At 37.2% G+C, this 17729-nt stretch overlaps 2 protein-coding genes across 2 annotated transcripts in view; both read right to left on the reverse strand.

Annotated features, from left to right (window-relative positions):
* Positions 1-3828: 3828 nt before the first annotated feature.
* Positions 3829-11598, reverse strand: LOC128643360 (oocyte zinc finger protein XlCOF6-like). Its single transcript, XM_053696291.1, has 2 exons — positions 10773-11598; positions 3829-6318 (listed from the first exon to the last, which is right to left on the reverse strand). Exons 1-2 carry the CDS (start codon positions 11596-11598, stop codon positions 4664-4666), a joined length of 2481 nt encoding a protein of 826 aa, XP_053552266.1. The 3' UTR covers positions 3829-4663.
* The window catches only part of LOC128643361 (gastrula zinc finger protein XlCGF66.1-like), a 93637-nt gene continuing 82110 nt past the window's right edge, over positions 6203-17729 (reverse strand). Inside the window, exon 8 of the mRNA XM_053696292.1 lies at positions 6203-6318. The gene's annotated coding sequence lies outside the window, so the exon portion shown is untranslated. The remainder of the gene's footprint in view (positions 6319-17729) is intronic.

The following is a 17729-nucleotide window of genomic DNA, read 5'->3' on the forward strand; positions in this document are numbered from 1 at the left end:
AGGCCAAAAGGAAGAGCAACAAACTGGTAATGCTTGTCTAGAAAAGAGAATCTCAGGAACTGATAATGGTCCGGGTGAATTGGAATATGAAGATATGCATCCTGTAAGTCTATTGTGGACATATAATGCCCTTGCTGAACAAAAGGCAGAATAGTTCTTATAGTCACCATCTTGAATGTTGGTATCCTTACATAACGATTCAATATTTTTAGATCCAGAACTGGTCTGAAAGAATTCTCTTTCTTTGGAACAATGAACAGATTTGAATAAAACCCCAGGCCCTGTTCCAGAACTGGAACTGGCACAATTACCCCAGCTGACTCCAGATCTGAAACACATTTCAGAAACGCTTGAGCCTTTACTGGGTTTACTGGAATGCGTGAAAGAAAGAATCTTCTCAGAGGCGGTCTTACCTTGAAACCTATTCTGTACATTTGTGAAACAATGTTCTGAATCCAAAGACTTTGAATCAAATTGATCCAAACATCTTTGAAAAATCATAACCTGCCCCCTACCAGCTGTGCTGGAATGAGGGCCGCACCTTCATGCGGATTTGGGAGCTGGTTTTGACTTTCTAAAAGGCTTGGATTTATTCCAGACTGGAGAAGGTTTCCAAACGGAAACTGTTCCTTTAGAGGAAGGGTCAGGCTTTTGTTCCTTATTCTGACGAAAGGAACGAAAATGATTAGCAGCCCTATATTTACCTTTAGATTTTTTATCCTGAGGTAAAAAGGCTCCCTTCCCCCCAGTAACAGTTGAAATTATTGAGTCTAACTGAGAACCAAATAATTTATTACCTTGGAAAGAAAGAGAAAGCAAAGTTGACTTAGAAGTCATATCTGCATTCCAAGACTTAAGCCATAAAGCTCTTCTAGCTAAAATAGCTAAAAACATATACCTGACATCAATTCTGATGATATCGAAAATGGCATCACAAACAAAGTTATTAGCATGTTGAAGGAGTTTAACAATGCTATAAGCATTATGGTCTGACACTTGTTGCGCTAAAGCCTCCAACCAGAAGGTGGAAGCTGCAGCAACATCAGCCAACGAAATAGCAGGTCTAAGAAGATTACCTGAACATAAATAAGCCTTCCTTAGAAAGGATTAAAGCTTCCTATCTAAAGGATCCTTAAACGAAGTACTATCTGCCGTAGGAATAGTAGTACCTTTAGCAAGAGTAGAGATTGCCCCATCAACTTTGGGGATTTTCTCCCAAAACTCTAATCTATCAGATGACAAAGGGTACAATTTCTTAAACCTTGGAGAAGGAGTAAATTAAATACCCAGACTATTCCATTCCCTAGAAATTACTTCTGAAATAGCATCAGGAACTGGAAAAACTTCTGGAATAACTACATGAGGTTTAAAAACTGAATTTAAACGCTTAGTAGTTTTAATATCAAGAGGACTAGACTCCTCCATATCTAATGCAATCAACACTTCTTTAAGTAAAGAACAAACTCCATCTTAAACAAATATGAAGATTTATCAGTGTCAATATCTGAGGTAGAATCTTCTAAACCAGATAGATCCTCATCAGAAATAGATAAGTCAGAATGATGGCGGTCATTTAAAAATTCATCTGAAATATGTGAAGTTTTAAAAGACCTCTTACGTTTACTAGAAGGAGGAATAACAGACAGAGCCTTCTGAATAGAATTAGAAACAAATTCTTTAACATTAACAGGAACATCCTGAACATTAGATGTTGAAGGGACAACAACAGGTAATGGATTATTACTAATGGAAATATTATTAGCGTTGGATAGCTTATCATGACAACTAACACAAACTACAGCCGGAGGAACAGTTACCAAAAGTTTACAACAAATGCACTTAGCTTTGGTAGAACCGACATCAGTCAGCGCTTTTCCAGAAGTAGATTCTGATCCAGGGTCAGGTAGTGAGTGACATCTTGCAATATGTAAAAGAAAAAACAACATATAAAGCAAAATTATCAAATTCCTTAAATGGCAGTTTCAGGAATGGGAAAAAATGCAAAATGAAACAAGCCTCTAGAAAACCAGAAGCAACTAAAAAGTGAGACTGAAATAATGTGAAAAAAACTGGCGCCAAGTATAACGCCCACATATTTTGGCGCCAAGAATGACGCCCATATATTTTGGCGCCAAAAAAAACCCGTCCGCAATACACATACGTCAAAAAAAGGACGCAATTACGTGAAAACTATGATGCCGGAAATGACAATTTTTTTGCGCCAAAAAAGTATCGCGCCAAGAATGACGCAATAAATAGAAGCATTTTCTGCATCCGTGAGCCTAACAGCCCGCAATTTTGAAAAAAGTCAATTGAAAATTGAAAGGTAAGAAAAATAAAATTTATATGCATTTTCCCAAAAAAATTAAACTGACAGTCTGAATGAAGGAATACTGATTATCCTGAATCATGGCAAATATAAGTTTAAACACATATATTTAGAACTTTACATATAAAGTGCCCAACCATAGCTTTGAGTGTAATAAATAGAAATAAGACTTACTTACCCTAAGACACTTATCTACATATAGTAGATAGCCAAACCAGTACTGAAACGAGAATCAGTAGAGGTAAATTTATGTAAGAGTATATCGTCGATCTGAAAAGGGAGGTAGGAGAAGAAATCTCTACGACCGATAACAGAGAACCTATGAAATAGATCCCCTAGAGGAAGACCATGGTATTCAAATAGGCAATACTCTCTTCACATCCCTCTGACATTCACTGCACTCTGAGAGGAAAACTGGGCTTCAGCCTGCTGCGAAGCGCATATCAACGTAGAAATCTAGCACAAACTTACCTCACCACCTCCATGGGAGGCAAAGTTTGTAAAACTGAATTGTGGGTGTGGTGAGGGGTGTATTTATAGGCATTTTGAGGTTTGGGAAACTTTGCCCCTCCTGGTAGGAATGTATATCCCATATGTCACTAGCTCATGGACTCTTGCTAATTACATGAAAGAAATATTGTGGATCTATAATTGTATTAGGTGATTTTTCTTAAATAAGCAGAATTAAAAATGCGTTTTTTCTATAGAAAATCTAAATTAATAATAAATAAATATACTTTTGTTATTTTTCAGGGAAGGGGCTAATCAGCAGCAGACTTAGTCAACAAAGAGCCCTGGTGCAAAATTGTTTTGGGGTCCCCCAAAGATAACTCAGTAGTAAGGAATAGTTATATGCTGCTCTGTATTAAGATTTTGAGGACATATAGATACAATCTGCACTAATAAAATGCTTATCTGCATTAGAATTGTACACATTCTTTAAACACTTATGAATAAACCAGCTGCTATGCCCCCCTAGCACTTGAGCCCTGGTGCTATTGCATCTGCTGCACTAATAGTAGTTCCACTCCTGGGGCTTATCCTAATCCAGATAAGAACCTTTGGAGGCCTCTTGCACTTTTTATATTAACACAGGGGCTCACCTTGTACAGCAATACACCTGGTCAATTTAACTTCCAGCTAGGGAAATCATCTGACTATAATGATTTCAACAGTACCTATATTTCAAAGAAGGGTTTATTAACATTAAATAAGGGCCTTTAGGTATATTTATATATCTTTGATCTGCACATAAGGGCTCCCTCCCTTGAAACTAAAATAAATACACATTATATTTGTGCAGGATCACTGGACTATTCAAACCTATATAGGGACCCCAGATTCATAAGTACTTGAGAAGCAGAGGGATCCTTATGCTGTCTAGCTGAGAGGAGAGAATGGAAAAAGATGATATGATAGCAAATTTCAAGTATATTAAATGGATTAGTAAAGCTAAGGCTGTGTTTTACATAAAAAATAAAGAACAAGGGGTCATGATCTCAAGCTGAAGGGTAGTATATTCAAGAGTAATTTTAGGAAGTGCTTTTTTACAAAAAGGGTGAATAATTTTTGGAACAAACTTCCATCAGAGGTGGTAATGACACACACTGTGGGGGACTTTAAGAATGCCTGGGATAAGCATAAAGGGATCCTATGTACTAATTTATGCCTGGGACAAGCATAATACTATCCTACAAACTACATAAGTTTATACATTTAGGAAATATCGGGCAGACTTGCTGGGCCTATGGCGCTTAGCTGCCGTCACAATCTATGTTTCTATATTTGTAAACAGCTGCAAAAGCTTATTCAACAGATCACCAAATGTAGTCATCACCAGCACTCTAAACATTGTACAGATGATGACTATGTGTCTCTGCACTTAAAGGGACAGTCTACATCATAATGTTTATTGTTTAAAAAGATAGATAATCCCTTTATTACCCATTCCCTAGTTTTGCACAACCAACACAGTTATATAAATACACTTTTTACCTCTGTGATTACCTTGTATCTAATCCTCTGCAAACTGTCCCCTTATTTCAGTTCTTTTGACAGACATCCATTTTAGCCAACCAGAGCTGGCTCATCTGAACTCCACGTGTGTGAGCACAGTGCTATCTATATGAAACACATAAACTAACACCCTCTAGTGGTGAAAAACTGTCAAAATGTCCTGAGAGAAGAGACGGCCTTCAAGTGCTTAGAAATTACCATATGAACCTCCTAGGATTAGCTTTTAACTAAGAATACCAAGAGAACAAAGCAAAATTGGTGTTAAAAGTAAATTTGAAAATTGTTTAAAATTAAATTCTCTATCTGAATCACAAAAGTTTATTTTGGACCAGACTGTCCCTTTAAGAGGATAAGCTCTGATTTTCCTTTGATATGATTTTTTTTATGTCTAATAAGATGTAGTTTCCGAGTAAAATATTTCCCACAGTCAGAACATGAAAATGTTTTCTCTCCTGTATGAATTTTCTGATGCCTAATTATCTGATGATCAATAAGAGTTGATTTCTGAATAAAACATTTCCCACAGTCAGAACATGAAAATACTTTCTCTCCTGTATGAATTTTCTGATGCCTTATAAGATGTGATTTCAACGTAAACCATTTCCCACAGTCAGAACATGAAAATTCTTTCTCATCTTTATGAATTTTCTGATGATCAATAAGATTTGATTTCCGAGTAAAACATTTCCCACAGTCAGAACATGAAAATGCCCTTTCACCTGTGTGAATTTTGTGATGCATAATGAGATATGATTTTCGAGTAAAACGTTTCCCACAGTCAGAACATGAAAATGCTTTTTCACCTGTATGAGTTTTATGATGCTTAATAAGATCTGATTTCCGAATAAAACATTTCCCACAGTCAGAACATGAAAATGCCTTTTTACCTGTGTGAATTTTGTGATGCATAATAAGATCTGATTTCCGAGTAAAACATTTCCCACATTCAGAACATGAAAATGCTTTTTCACCTGTGTGAGTTTTGTGATGCATAATAAGATGTGATTTCTGAGTAAAACATTTCCCACATTCAGAACATGAAAATTGTTTCTCTCCTGTATGAATTTTCTGATGATCAATAAGATTTGATTTCCGAGTAAAACATTTCCCACAGTCAGAACATGAAAATGCCTTTTCACCTGTGTGAATTTTGTGATGCATAATAAGATCTGATTTCTGAATAAAACATTTCCCACACTCAGAACATGAAAATGCTTTTTCACCTGTGTGAATTTTGTGATGTATAATAAGATGTGATTTCTGAGTAAAACATTTCCCACAGTCAGAACATGAAAATGCCTTTTCACCTGTGTGAATTTTGTGATGCTTAATAAGATGTGATTTCTGAGTAAAACATTTCCCACAGTCAGAACATGAAAATTCTCTCTCTCCTGTATGAATTTTCTGATGATAAATAAGATTGGATTTCCGAGTAAAACATTTCCCACAGTCAGAACATGAAAATGCCTTTTCACCTGTGTGAATTTTGTGATGCTTAATAAGATGTGATTTCTGAGTAAAACATTTCCCACAGTCAGAACATGAAAATTCTCTCTCTCCTGTATGAATTTTCTGATGATGAATAAGATTTGATTTCCGAGTAAAACATTTCCCACAGTCAAAACATGAAAATTCTTTCTCTCCTGTATGAATTTTCTGATGATGAATAAGATTTGATTTCCGAGTAAAACATTTCCCACAGTCAGAACATGAAAATTCTCTCTCTCCTGTATGAATTTTCTGATGATGAATAAGATTTGCTTTCCGAGTAAAACATTTCCCACAGTGAGAACATGAAAATGCTTCATCTCCTGTATGAATTTTCAGATGGTCAAGAAGAAATGATTTCTCTGGGAAACACTTCCCACATTCAAAACATATATTTTCCACGCGGCTTCTTTGATTTTTGAAAAGACTGAAAGAAGCATTTGCAGTCTGACCAGGACTAGGATTACTGCAGTTTGTGAATTCACCTGTTGAAAGGAAATATGAGAGTAATTTTATTTATTATTGGCATAATTATTTTCTTTTGAGAACATTTTAACTGTTCTGAATAAGTGTCTGCCACAAGGGTAAAAGTCATGTTATGACCACTAGACCTTTTTTGTAATCCTCCATGCTATGTCTTAAGGGCAGTTTACTAGACATTAGGGACTATTTTTAAGGATGCCTTTGCATTCCATATTTGTCAATCGCTAAAATAAATAGAAATTAATGTCATTTTTTACCTATTATTTTCTTAAATATATGTAGAGCTTTTAAAATTGTGTTCATAGACATTGTTATTAATGCAATTATTTCAGAACCAAAACTACTATTTATAACTATTGCTTATGTGTACAAAGCATTCAGCTTTATTTTTTATAACGTATTTATACCACATCCTGTATATGTAATGAAAATGTTCTACACATCAGATTATCATTTTATATAAAAAAGTAAATGTATAATATTATGGTAAACTTAAAAAGTCAATTTTTCTGTGAGCTAAAGGTTTGAATTGTTCTCCAATTATCGCTCTCCCGATATGGCAATTTTTTTTGTAGCTATAGCTCTGATTGGAGAACATATCAAACCTTTAGCTCACAAAAAAAATGACTTTTTAAGTGGGTGGCAGAGAGCATGGTATTTGAATTTCATATCTATATTAAAAAGTAATTTACAGTGCATCTTCATTACAATTGATGAATTTAACTCCATCTAAAATAGCACTAACATAACATATCTGATTCTATAAAGGGGAGAGTTTACCATCACTTTAAAATCGATATGTAGCGAACATGAACAAAAAAATATTTCTGGTATTTGTTTTGCTATTGTTTTTTGAATTGCAATTAAAAAATAGTGATTTTAAAAATGACGTTCACGTAAAAATTCATTAATAAAATCAGTCACAAAACTACAACTATTATCGGTGTTGTGTTTTTAGTTTTCATGCTCTAATGCCTCTTTTATTGACTTTGTAGTTGAATATACATTTTCTCAGCTTATGATTAATAATTCAGTGGCATGAAAGTTTATTTTTTTATTTTTTTAAAACGTTTCACCTGAAATAAGGTAAAACTCACTTGTCTGAAAGCTTCACCATTCCATTATTTCAAAACTCCAAAGTCAAGAATCGCTCTGGAGAGTTCCACTGCCCTTCAAAAAGCCCATTCCCCACAAAAGCCCACTCCCAGGAATTACTCGCATATCAGCTCTGGGTTGGCTTCAAGCATGAAATGAAGCAAGACTATTTTTCAGACAGGTAACTACAGCTTTTATTTTTTTTTACGATCTAATTTTAAAATACAAAACATGTCCCTTTAATGCACAGACAATGCAATCTTTAAAATGTACTAAAATTACATAATCACTTATACTTCAATGTCATCAGGTGGTCTCCTTGATTTAAGGGTAGAGTAATCCCTCAGAGATTATCTCCTTATTATATTTTATATAAATTAATATGCTTTTCTGTATCAGATACTGCAGGGCTGACAAATTTGTTAAAGGGACAGTCAAGTCCAAAAAAAAGTTCATGTTCCAAATAGGGCATGTAATTTTTTTTTTTTAATCATTTTTATTATATTTCAACACATTTTAACATTTTCATATATTTTCAGAAAGACAAATAGAAAAAATAATTAAACATTTACAAAATCAGACTTCCCTAAACAGTCCACAAAATACTAAAATCTTATAGATATAGGTATAAAGAAAAAAAATATACTACAATTATCTTGTGAGCTATTCTGATTTCTGTTTACTTAATTAATACATTTCAATCTGTTAACCCTTCACCTTTAAGGTTTTTCTGTTGAAATATTTTTTCTCATTCTTCCTCCTCCTGTGTTGTCCCAATTCAGACAACTACTAAATAAACAAAGCAAAAAAAGAGAAGAAAAAAAAAAAAAAAAAAGGGGGAAAAATTAAGAAAAGAAGAGAAAAAAGGGAGGGAATTTTCTTCACTCTTCCCCTCCCCTCCCCTGCCGTTCGCTTGTGTTTTGACCAGTTACCATATCCCCAGTAGGACCAGTTCTGTATCTTGAAAGGGAAATATAATATATTCTATTTCTGTAGTCGAGAGGGATTTAATAAATGGCGCCCATTTACTAAAGAATTTCTTAATGTCAGATTCATTATTGATGTTCGTGTCACATTGTTCTAGGATACATTGTTTTTTTAAGGTAATTTTTCAGTTCAACTACGCTGGGTATTTCTTTCGTTTTCCATTTTTTTAATATTAAGTATCTTGCTGCCAAGATAGAGATACTGACAAGCTTTTCATTTAGTTGTTGTTCTTTATACTTATTGAAACAGAACACAACCAAGTCTACTGACAGCTCCAGAGGGGAGATTTTAAGAGAGGTATTGATCCAGAATTCAAGTTTGCGCCAAAATTGCCTAATCAGAGGGCAGTTAAATAGCATATGAATAAGATTGGCCACAGCCAAGGAACATTTAGGACATTTAGAAAAGTTTATGTTCTGAAACTTATGACCTTTTTCTGGTGTGTAGTGGAATTTGTGTAATAACTTAAGGTGTGCTTCTCTCCATGTCGCTGAGAGGGTAGCCTGTGCCACTTTTTGTATAGATTTTTGGATAAGTTTGTGGTCAATATGTTCCTGAGCCAAGATTAGTCTCCAATCTTTAGCAACTTTCCTTAGCATATGTCTCCCTTCTACAGTTCCTAAAAGATAGTAACAATACGAAATAGACATACGACCCTTCTTAACTAGCGTAAGCCAGTCCTCTAGATCTCCTAATTCCCATTGCCACTTTCCCTCCCTCATTAGCTCCAATGCATAGTGCCTTACTTGTAGAAATGCAAAGAAGTCCTTATTAGAAAGGTTAAAACTAAGTTTAATTTCTTCAAATGTTTTGATGCATTTGTTCTCTTTATCAATTAATTGTATAATCGTATTTAGTCCAGCTGATTGCCAATTTTTAAAGATCGTGGAGTCTAATCCGGCTTGGAATAATGGGTTCCCCATTAAAGGGAGGTGTTTAGAGACCTTACAGTTTAAAGAAAGGAGCTTCCCAATTTTCCACCAGGCCTTTAAAGGATTAAAGATCATCTTCAGTGACTTAATTCTGAGTGGCAGACCCTTGGGATCGCAATGCAGCAATGCACATGGGAGATATGGGTTGCAGACGCTTTCTTCCAATGCGTTGTTCAGAACATAATTACTCTGGGAGATCCAGTCTGCCGCGATTCGTGCTAAAAAGGCAAGGTTATAGAGCCGCAGGTCAGGTAATGCAAAGCCTGCAAATATTTTGGCTTGCATTAATTTATTCAAGGCTATCCTAGGTTTTCTCTTCTGCCAAATGAAACTTCTGAGCCAGCTTTTTAGACTTCTGATGTCCCTATCATAAAGTAATAGTGCTGTATTTTGTAATATATATAATAGTTTGGGGAGGAGAACCATTTTAAAGAGGGCTATCCGCCCTGAGATAGATAAAGGTAGGTTTTCCCAGCATTTAAGTTTATCTTTAATTGTTGTCAAGATTGGGGGGATATTTAAATTATATAGTTCGAGGGGGTTCGTGGGTATTACTATACCTAGGTACTTAAATGAATCCTTAGCTGTTTTAAAGGGACTATTCAAAAAGGAATCTTTATTTTTTCGGAGCCAGTATATTTCCGATTTCGTAGAGTTTATTTTATAGCCCGAAAATAGCCCAAATTGATTGGTGATTTGTAGAAGCTTAGGTATATTAACCATGGTATTGGACAGGTAAACCAGGATGTCGTCAGCATATAGAGCTAGTTTCATCTCTTGTCTGCCTATGACAACACCTTCCAATTGTGACCTGATCCTGATGGCCAGTGGTTCAATACACAGATTAAAAAGGAGAGGAGAGAGGGGACATCCTTGCCTGGTTCCTCTGCTAAGCACAATTTGTGAAGAGACAATATTATTGACAATTATGCTAGTAGGAGGAAGATTGGAAAGATTCAAAATAAATTTATAAAAGGTCCCTTTAAACCCAAATTGGTCCAGAGAGGCGAAAAGATGATCATGCTGTATCAAATCAAATGCTTTTTCCGCATCAATTGTGACGATAGCTAAATCTGGAGTTTGTTCCCCCCCCTCCTTCCTTTCGACGTTAAAAAAATGTTCTGTTACCACTAAAACCTCTCTAATTTTTGCTGAGGAATTCCGTAAATTTAGAAAGCCTGCTTGATCTTTGTTTATGATATTCGGCAATATCCCTTGTAATCTTTTAGCCAAAATTGACATAAAAATCTTGTAATCTTCATTAAGTAGAGCTATTGGTCTATAAGACTCCCTTTGGGCTGGGTCTTTTCCTCCTTTCGGAATTAAAGTTGTGAAGGATGCTGAAAAAGCTTTCGGCACCTCTTCTCCTTTACTATACATGGCATTATATAGATTGTTGAGGTGGGGCGCGATCTCTGAGGACAAAATTTTATAAAACTCACTTGGTAAGCCATCCGGCCCTGCAGCTTTATTTGTGGCAGCTTCAGAAATCACTTTTTCTATTTCCTCCACCCGTATCGGAGCATTAAGAATCTCTATTGATTCTGCCGATACCTTGGGGCAACCAATATTACTCCAGAAGTTCTCTGCCTGTATTACGTCAGATTTTCTCGAGGAGTATACCTCTTGATAATATTTGGTCATTTCCTTATGTATATCTGCATTCTCCGTGAAAAGCTTCCCTTCTACAAAAAGTTTTTCAATAAATGATGGCTTTTTATCATTTTTGACCAAGTTAGCAAGTAATTTGCCAGATTTGTTTCCATATCTGTATAATCTAGATTGTAGTTTTAACTCGGATTGGGTTTCCCTATGAATTGCAAATGTATCTTTGTCATTTTTAGCCCTAATATAACTTGCCCAGTTGGCCGGGTTTCTAGTCAAAAGCAGACGATTATATGAGTTAATCACTGCATTGTTTAACTCTCTTTCTCTGGATCTTAGTTTTTTACTCCTCATTGCACTATAGGCGATGATTTCGCCTCTCATAACCGCTTTAGCTGCTTCCCATAGGATTAAGGGGCGTTCCCAATGGTCCCTATTGTAATGAATATACTCCTCAAATTTAGTTTTCAGCTGTGTTTTGAATTTTACATTGGTGGCTAAGAAGGAGGGAAAGTGGAACCGTAAAGACCTTGTTTCTGAGGCTGCCAGTTGAAAGTTCAGAGAAATTGGTCCATGATCTGAGAGAAAAATAGGTAGTATCTTTGCTCTTATTTTGGCTGTGCACAGCCTTTCATCAATTAAAAAGAAGTCAATTCTTGACATAGTCTTATGTGCTTTGGATAGGCACGTGAATTCCCGAATGTCAGGATTCTGGATCCTCCATATGTCTCTGATATTCAAGTTTTGTTTAATTTTAGCCAACAATTTAGATTCTAGATTATCCTTTTTATTCTTTTTCCTTTTTTTTTCCCTTAATCTGTCCAGAGGGCAATGGGGAGCCATGTTAAAATCTCCTCCGAGAATTAAGTAGCCTTCCCTAAAGGAAAGAATTTTAGCCTGTATCTGATTCCAGAATTCTGGATCAATAGTATTAGGTGCATATATATATTACACAGAGAAAAAGTTACCTTGTCAATTTTAATCTTTAAAAATACATATCTCCCCTCCGGATCTGCCAGAGCCTGAATTGTCTCTGCTTTTAAGCTTTTCCCCATCAATATAGCCACTCCCCTACTTCTACCAGTTTCTGATGAGGCGTATACTTCTTTTACCCATCCCTGTTTAAGCTTAAGAGTTTCCTCCAGAGTTAGATGTGTTTCCTGAAGGAAGACTATGTCAGACTCAAGCCGTCTTGCATGAGTTGAGATTGCCTTCCTTTTGAAAGGAGTTGAAATGCCCCCCACGTTCCAGGAAATTATCTTAAAATTGGCCATTGGATTAGTCATTCATCAGGAGGGGAGGAAAAGAAGGAGAACAAAAGTGGAGAGAGGAGGAGAGGGAGAAGAGAGAAGAGAAAAAAAAAGGGGGGGGGGATTCTACCCATTCTAACAACCAACTTATATCTATGTTCACAGCCTTGCCCATATTAATTATTTATTTCTCCTGAATATTTAGTTGTTGCAGCAATTTTTCTGCCTCCTGTGGTTTATCAAATAAATGAACCTCACCTTTCGCATGAAATTTTAATTTAGAAGGGTAGATAATTAAGGCCTGATAGCCTTGTTGAATAAATTTTGTGCAGATTGGGGCTAAATTTCTTCTCTTGGTAGCTGTCTCAACTGAGTAATCTTGGAATAGAAGGATTTTGTTTTCCTTATAGATTATGGGCTGGTTTTTACGAAAATACTGGAGTAATGTGACCTTATCTTGGAAGTTGAGTAATTTCGCTATTATAGGTCTGGGTCTACTAACTTCCTGTCTGTCTGTTATTCGTCTCCCCATTCTGTGTATCCTCTCTACTACTATCTGTGGGTGATTGGGGGGAATCTTAAGCAGCTGTACTAATACTTCAGAAATAAATGTATTTAGGTCTTCAGATTGACCCCCCTTGGGAACCCCTATGATACGGACATTATTACGCCTGGATCGGTTTTCCAGGTCTTCAATTTTATTCTGCAGTTTAACAATAGATGCATTATTAACTTCAAGGTTAGAGCCCTGGGCTGAGGCAAGATCTTCCAAATCAGATACTCTCTGTTCGGCTTCATCTAATCTGTTAGAGAATAATTTTATCTCGTGTCTAAGTGAATTGATGTCTTGTTTGATCTCAGACTTTAATGCATCGAATTTAGGGGTTAAAGCCTCAGATATACTGGATACTAAAGCCTGTACATTTGTTAGTTCATTTATGGCCGGAATAGGAGCTGCGAATATAGCTGGCTCAGAAGGAGCTTCAATCAAGGCCTTTGTCCTCCTTTCCCTCTGCTTGGCTGCCATGACTGGTGAAGGAGTCCGGGAGTGAGAGTGAAGGAATTTATCCATGTGCCGTGCAAATTTGAAAATAGATCGATATCGTGCTCGCATACACCTCGTGTTTTATCGTGAATTCTTACTATTATAGTGTGAAAAAAGTGAATAAAAAAAAAAAGGGGGAACAAAAAGAGGGGGGAAGGGGGTGTTATCAATCTGACTCTGGATAATAAAATTAGAACCAGGGTGAATTTGATGTGAAAAATAAGACCTAGAGCAAGAAAGAAAAAAGAATTAAAGAAAAAGAAGGGAAAATTTTGCTCAAGGATTAATCCTAAAAAAGAAAAAGTGAATGGGAATCACTAAACCAGCCAAGGCGTAGCAGCCGAGGAAAACAGAGTCAATTGAAAAAAAGATGGCTCAAACATATACCGAGGAGCCTACCTCCACTTCCAACAAGTAAGGTACACTTAGAATATGCAGACAATAATTATCAGAGATATATGGCTGTGTGCCAAGATGTACCTTAGTTTTTGCTACAAGATGTAAGATTTGGGTTCAGTCAAGATAAATTATAAACTCTTTTGCTTGAGGACAAGACAAGAAGCAAAAGTATTTTACTTTAGATAAGTGGAGAATATAGAAAATGTTTAGCTTCTATCCTTGTGTTATAGAGGTTGGCTTTAACCAAGGCCAATAATATAGTTCAATGAAAAGAGCAAAAAACAGTATTCTACTAGTGTTGCAGAAATTGAACAAAGATGAGAGGGGTACTAACCCTAATTATCTCAGTTACCCCTGAGGCAACTCTCAAAATTTTTCTCTATGTTAATCCTTGAAAGAGAGGAAAAAAAAAAAAAGATGCAATCAACCTTTAAGCATATCCTCTATAATGAGTTTGGACCAAACCTAGATAAATATTTAGAGCTCCTTTGTATGCATACATATGGATATAATAACCTGTGTTAATTTAGGCTGTGCCTTCTAGATCAAGATATATAACGAATATTGCCTTTGGAATATAAACCATAAACTTTTGTTATGAGTAGCAGTTAAATATTTGCCTATGAGATAGCGTAGAAAAACAAAAAATCTACTTTGCATATTCATTGATAGAACAAGGGTAACATTATGGTGTGCAGGGTACAATGTAACCTTTTTAAACTGTGTAGCGAAAATATGCGTTTAAGTAGAATAGACACATCCACAGGTGTAGTTAACCCTTAAAGTACATTTAGATTTTTGCAAATAGTTCAAAGATGGAAAGTGTAGTAATTTAAAGAACTTTATGTATTGTCCCCTTCATACATTGATCAACCATATTATTCAGTCCCCTGCAATGAGGTAATCCCCTCGATAGTCTCTTTAAGCAGGTCAGTTGCAGCCCTTTATGTATAGCACTTGTTTCCCCTTGCTCCGCTTTCCTTGTCCTTCTTCCTCCCCCCTTCCTTAGTCTCCTCTGAAGAGTTTCCTCAGAGTTCTACCTTTTAAGTGTTTATCAGCAGTTTTGGGGGGGTAAGAGCATTCAGGAGGAAAAAAAAAACTCACCCTCTCTCCTGCAGCCTGGCCGTCCACCGGGTCTGTCCTCGGCGTTATGTAGTTTCGTTGATCAGCTCAATCCAGGTAGAGGCCACCTGTAGTTCCCCCTGTCTCTCCGCTCTGGCAATAGGCTAGATTCGGCTCCCCTCGCACAGCCTCCACAATGGAGAGGAACAGAAGCGCTGCCGTCGGTACAGCAGATATCCTCAGGGAAGCCCCAACATTTGGTCTCCGGTCCGAGACCGGTCTGACACCCTCCCACGCAGCACCGGTGGGGGAGGGGAAAGAAGACGCCGAGCAGAGAGAAAACAGAGGAGGATCCACAGCAAGGCAGCGGGCACGATCACCAAAGCACAGCCCAGACTGGGACCTTGAAGCTTGAGCCCGGCGCACAGCAAAGATCCTCAGGGAAGCCCCAGCACCCGGTCTCCGGTCCGAGATCGGGCCGACACCCTCCCACGCAGCACCGGTGGGGGAGGGGGGGAAGACACCGTGCAGCGGGAGAGCAGAGCAGGATCCACAGCGAGGCAACAGGTATAGTTTCTGGGATGCAATCCAATCTGGGACCTTGGGATTTTAGCCCGGCGGGGCGGCAGGCGCAGCGAGAGGAGATATGAAAAGCGGAGATGATTAGTTATTTAAACAGAGCCGCACAAGGAAAGGTAGTCAAAGTCCCTTGGGGCTGGAGCGCAGGTGCTCTGTTATTCACCTTAACCAGGCTCAGTGAGTCAAATGATGTGGGGAAATCCGACCTAGGTGACAAGATGGTTGGTAGCAAAACCAGTGTGATGAAGGACCACTGGTATGGGTTCCAGAGCACTTTTTCTTAGCTATCCAGGAGAGTAGCCCCAAAACTGGGGCAAGGCGCGAAGAATTCTACCGCCAGTTGTCTGTGGGACTGGAGCTGTGAGCTGAGCAGCACTTGCCTAGCTCCACCTCCACCGGAACCTCTAGCTAGCTAGGGCATGTAATTTTAAACAACTTTCCAATTTACTTTTATCACCAATTTAACTTTGTTCTCTTGGTATTCTTAGTTAAAAGCTAAACCTAGGAAGGCTCATATGATAATTTCTAAGCCCTTGAAGGCTGCCTCTAATCACATGCTTTTGTATTTGCTTTTCACAACAGGGGAGAGCTAGTTCAGGTAAACTATATAGATAACATTGTGTGCATACCTATGAATTGTGGCAGACACTGCACTAATTGGATAAAATGAAAGTCAAAAGTCAATAGATAATAAATAAAATGACATGTGATCAGGGGGCTGTCAGAAGATGCTTAGATACAAGATAATCACAGAGTTAAAAAGTATATTAATGTAACCGTGGTGGCTGTGCAAAACTGGGGAATGGATAATAAAGGGATTATCTATCTTTTAAAACAACAAAAAATCTGGTGTTGACTGTCCCTTAAAAAAAAAAGGAGGCAGCCCAGAACATTTAGAAGTCATTAATTTTGAAGTGGCCACGTGATGACTTAAAGGGACATAAAAATATATTTTTTTCCGTTCATGATTCAGATAGAGCATGCAATTTTAAACAACTTTCCAATTTATTTATATTATCCAATTTATTTTGTTATCTTTGTATCCTTTTTTTAAAAGTATACCTAGGTAGGCCCTGAATTTGTTGATTGGTGGCTGCACATATATGCCTATTGTCATTGGCTTTCAATTAGCTCCCAGGAGTGCATTACTGCTCCTTCAAGAAAGGACACCAAGAGAATGAAGCACATTAGAAAATAGAAGTAATTTGGAAGGTTGTTTAAAACTTTATGATCTATATGAATCATAAAAGAAAAATGTTGGTTTTCATGTCCCTTTAACTTTTGATTGCCCACATAAAGAGTTTAAATAGAAAAACTGTATACCAATCTCAGAAAAATGTACTGTACATTATTTAAAAAGGAAAATTAACCCCTTGAGTGCCAACTATGGCTCTGACCTGTCGCAAGCACTAACCCACCTTAAGGGCAATCTGGGGGCTCTCACCTACTTCCACCCTGGCGATCTGGCCTGTATAGTGACAGGCATCGCCGGGGATTGACGTTTCGCGTGGCGACGTCACGCACAATGACGTGATAACGTAATCACACAACTATATTTAGAGTTTACAATGACAAGTATAGGGAGATGGGGGCATGCTGCTTAGAAGCCTGTATCTCAAGCATCTAAGGAGCTACAGAGTCTTGGGGATCTGTAAAAAAAAAGTTAAAAAGTTAAAAACCAGCTTAGCACCCAGGTGGGAAATGGCTTAGCAACCAAAGGGTTAAAACAAGCACGTGCATAATAAAAATAGAGGGTAAAACAAAGCTTTATCAGAAATTTAGCATTATGACATTTCCAGCTAAGCTGCCTGTCTCCTCTGCAGGGTGGTGCCATATTGTAACCTATGTTTTTATTACCTGACAAATTAATTTCTTTTATAAGGAAAGAGTCCACATTATAATCACATGTGGAGTTACACTCCTCCCCACTAGAAGGAAGCAAAAACATCCCTACAAACAAGAGCTTTAATTCCTCCAACTCTACCACAATCTTTCAGTCATACATATGGTCAAGTAGAGAAAAAAACTAGAAAACATTATTTATGTAAGACTTACCTGATGGTGACCTGGTGGCGAGAGTCCACACGCTGTTACATATGGGATATACATTCCTACCAGAAGGAGGCAAAGTTTCCCAAACCTCAAAAGCCTATAAATATCCCTCCCACCTCACACATACCTCAGTTTTACGAATAGCCAAGTATTGAGGAGTTTAAGGAATAAAATATGAGCATTAAACAAAAAACTACCCCAAATGGGTGGGGCCTCGTGGACTCTTACCACCATGAAAGAAATTAATTTATCAGGTAATTCTTATATAAATTATGTTTTCATTCATATAGGTGTTGAGAGTCTACAAGCTGTTACGTATGGGATATTATACCCAAGATGTGGAAGTCCTCAAGTAACAAGAAAGTGAGGGATAAAATTAAAAAAAAAAAATGTTTTTTTTGCTGAGA

This window comes from Bombina bombina, unplaced genomic scaffold (genome assembly GCF_027579735.1).
Source record: "Bombina bombina isolate aBomBom1 unplaced genomic scaffold, aBomBom1.pri scaffold_543, whole genome shotgun sequence".
Taxonomy (NCBI): Eukaryota; Metazoa; Chordata; class Amphibia; order Anura; family Bombinatoridae; genus Bombina; species Bombina bombina.

Excerpts from the sequence above, each read along its gene's own strand:
- LOC128643360 (XM_053696291.1), bottom strand. The coding sequence starts at position 11,598 with ATGTCAAGAATTGACTTCTTTTTAATTGATGAAAGGCTGTGCACAGCC. Across the intron at positions 6,319-10,772 it reads AGGGCCGGATGGCTTACCAA|GTGAATTCACAAACTGCAGT; the intron begins GTGAGTTTTATA and ends TCCTTTCAACAG.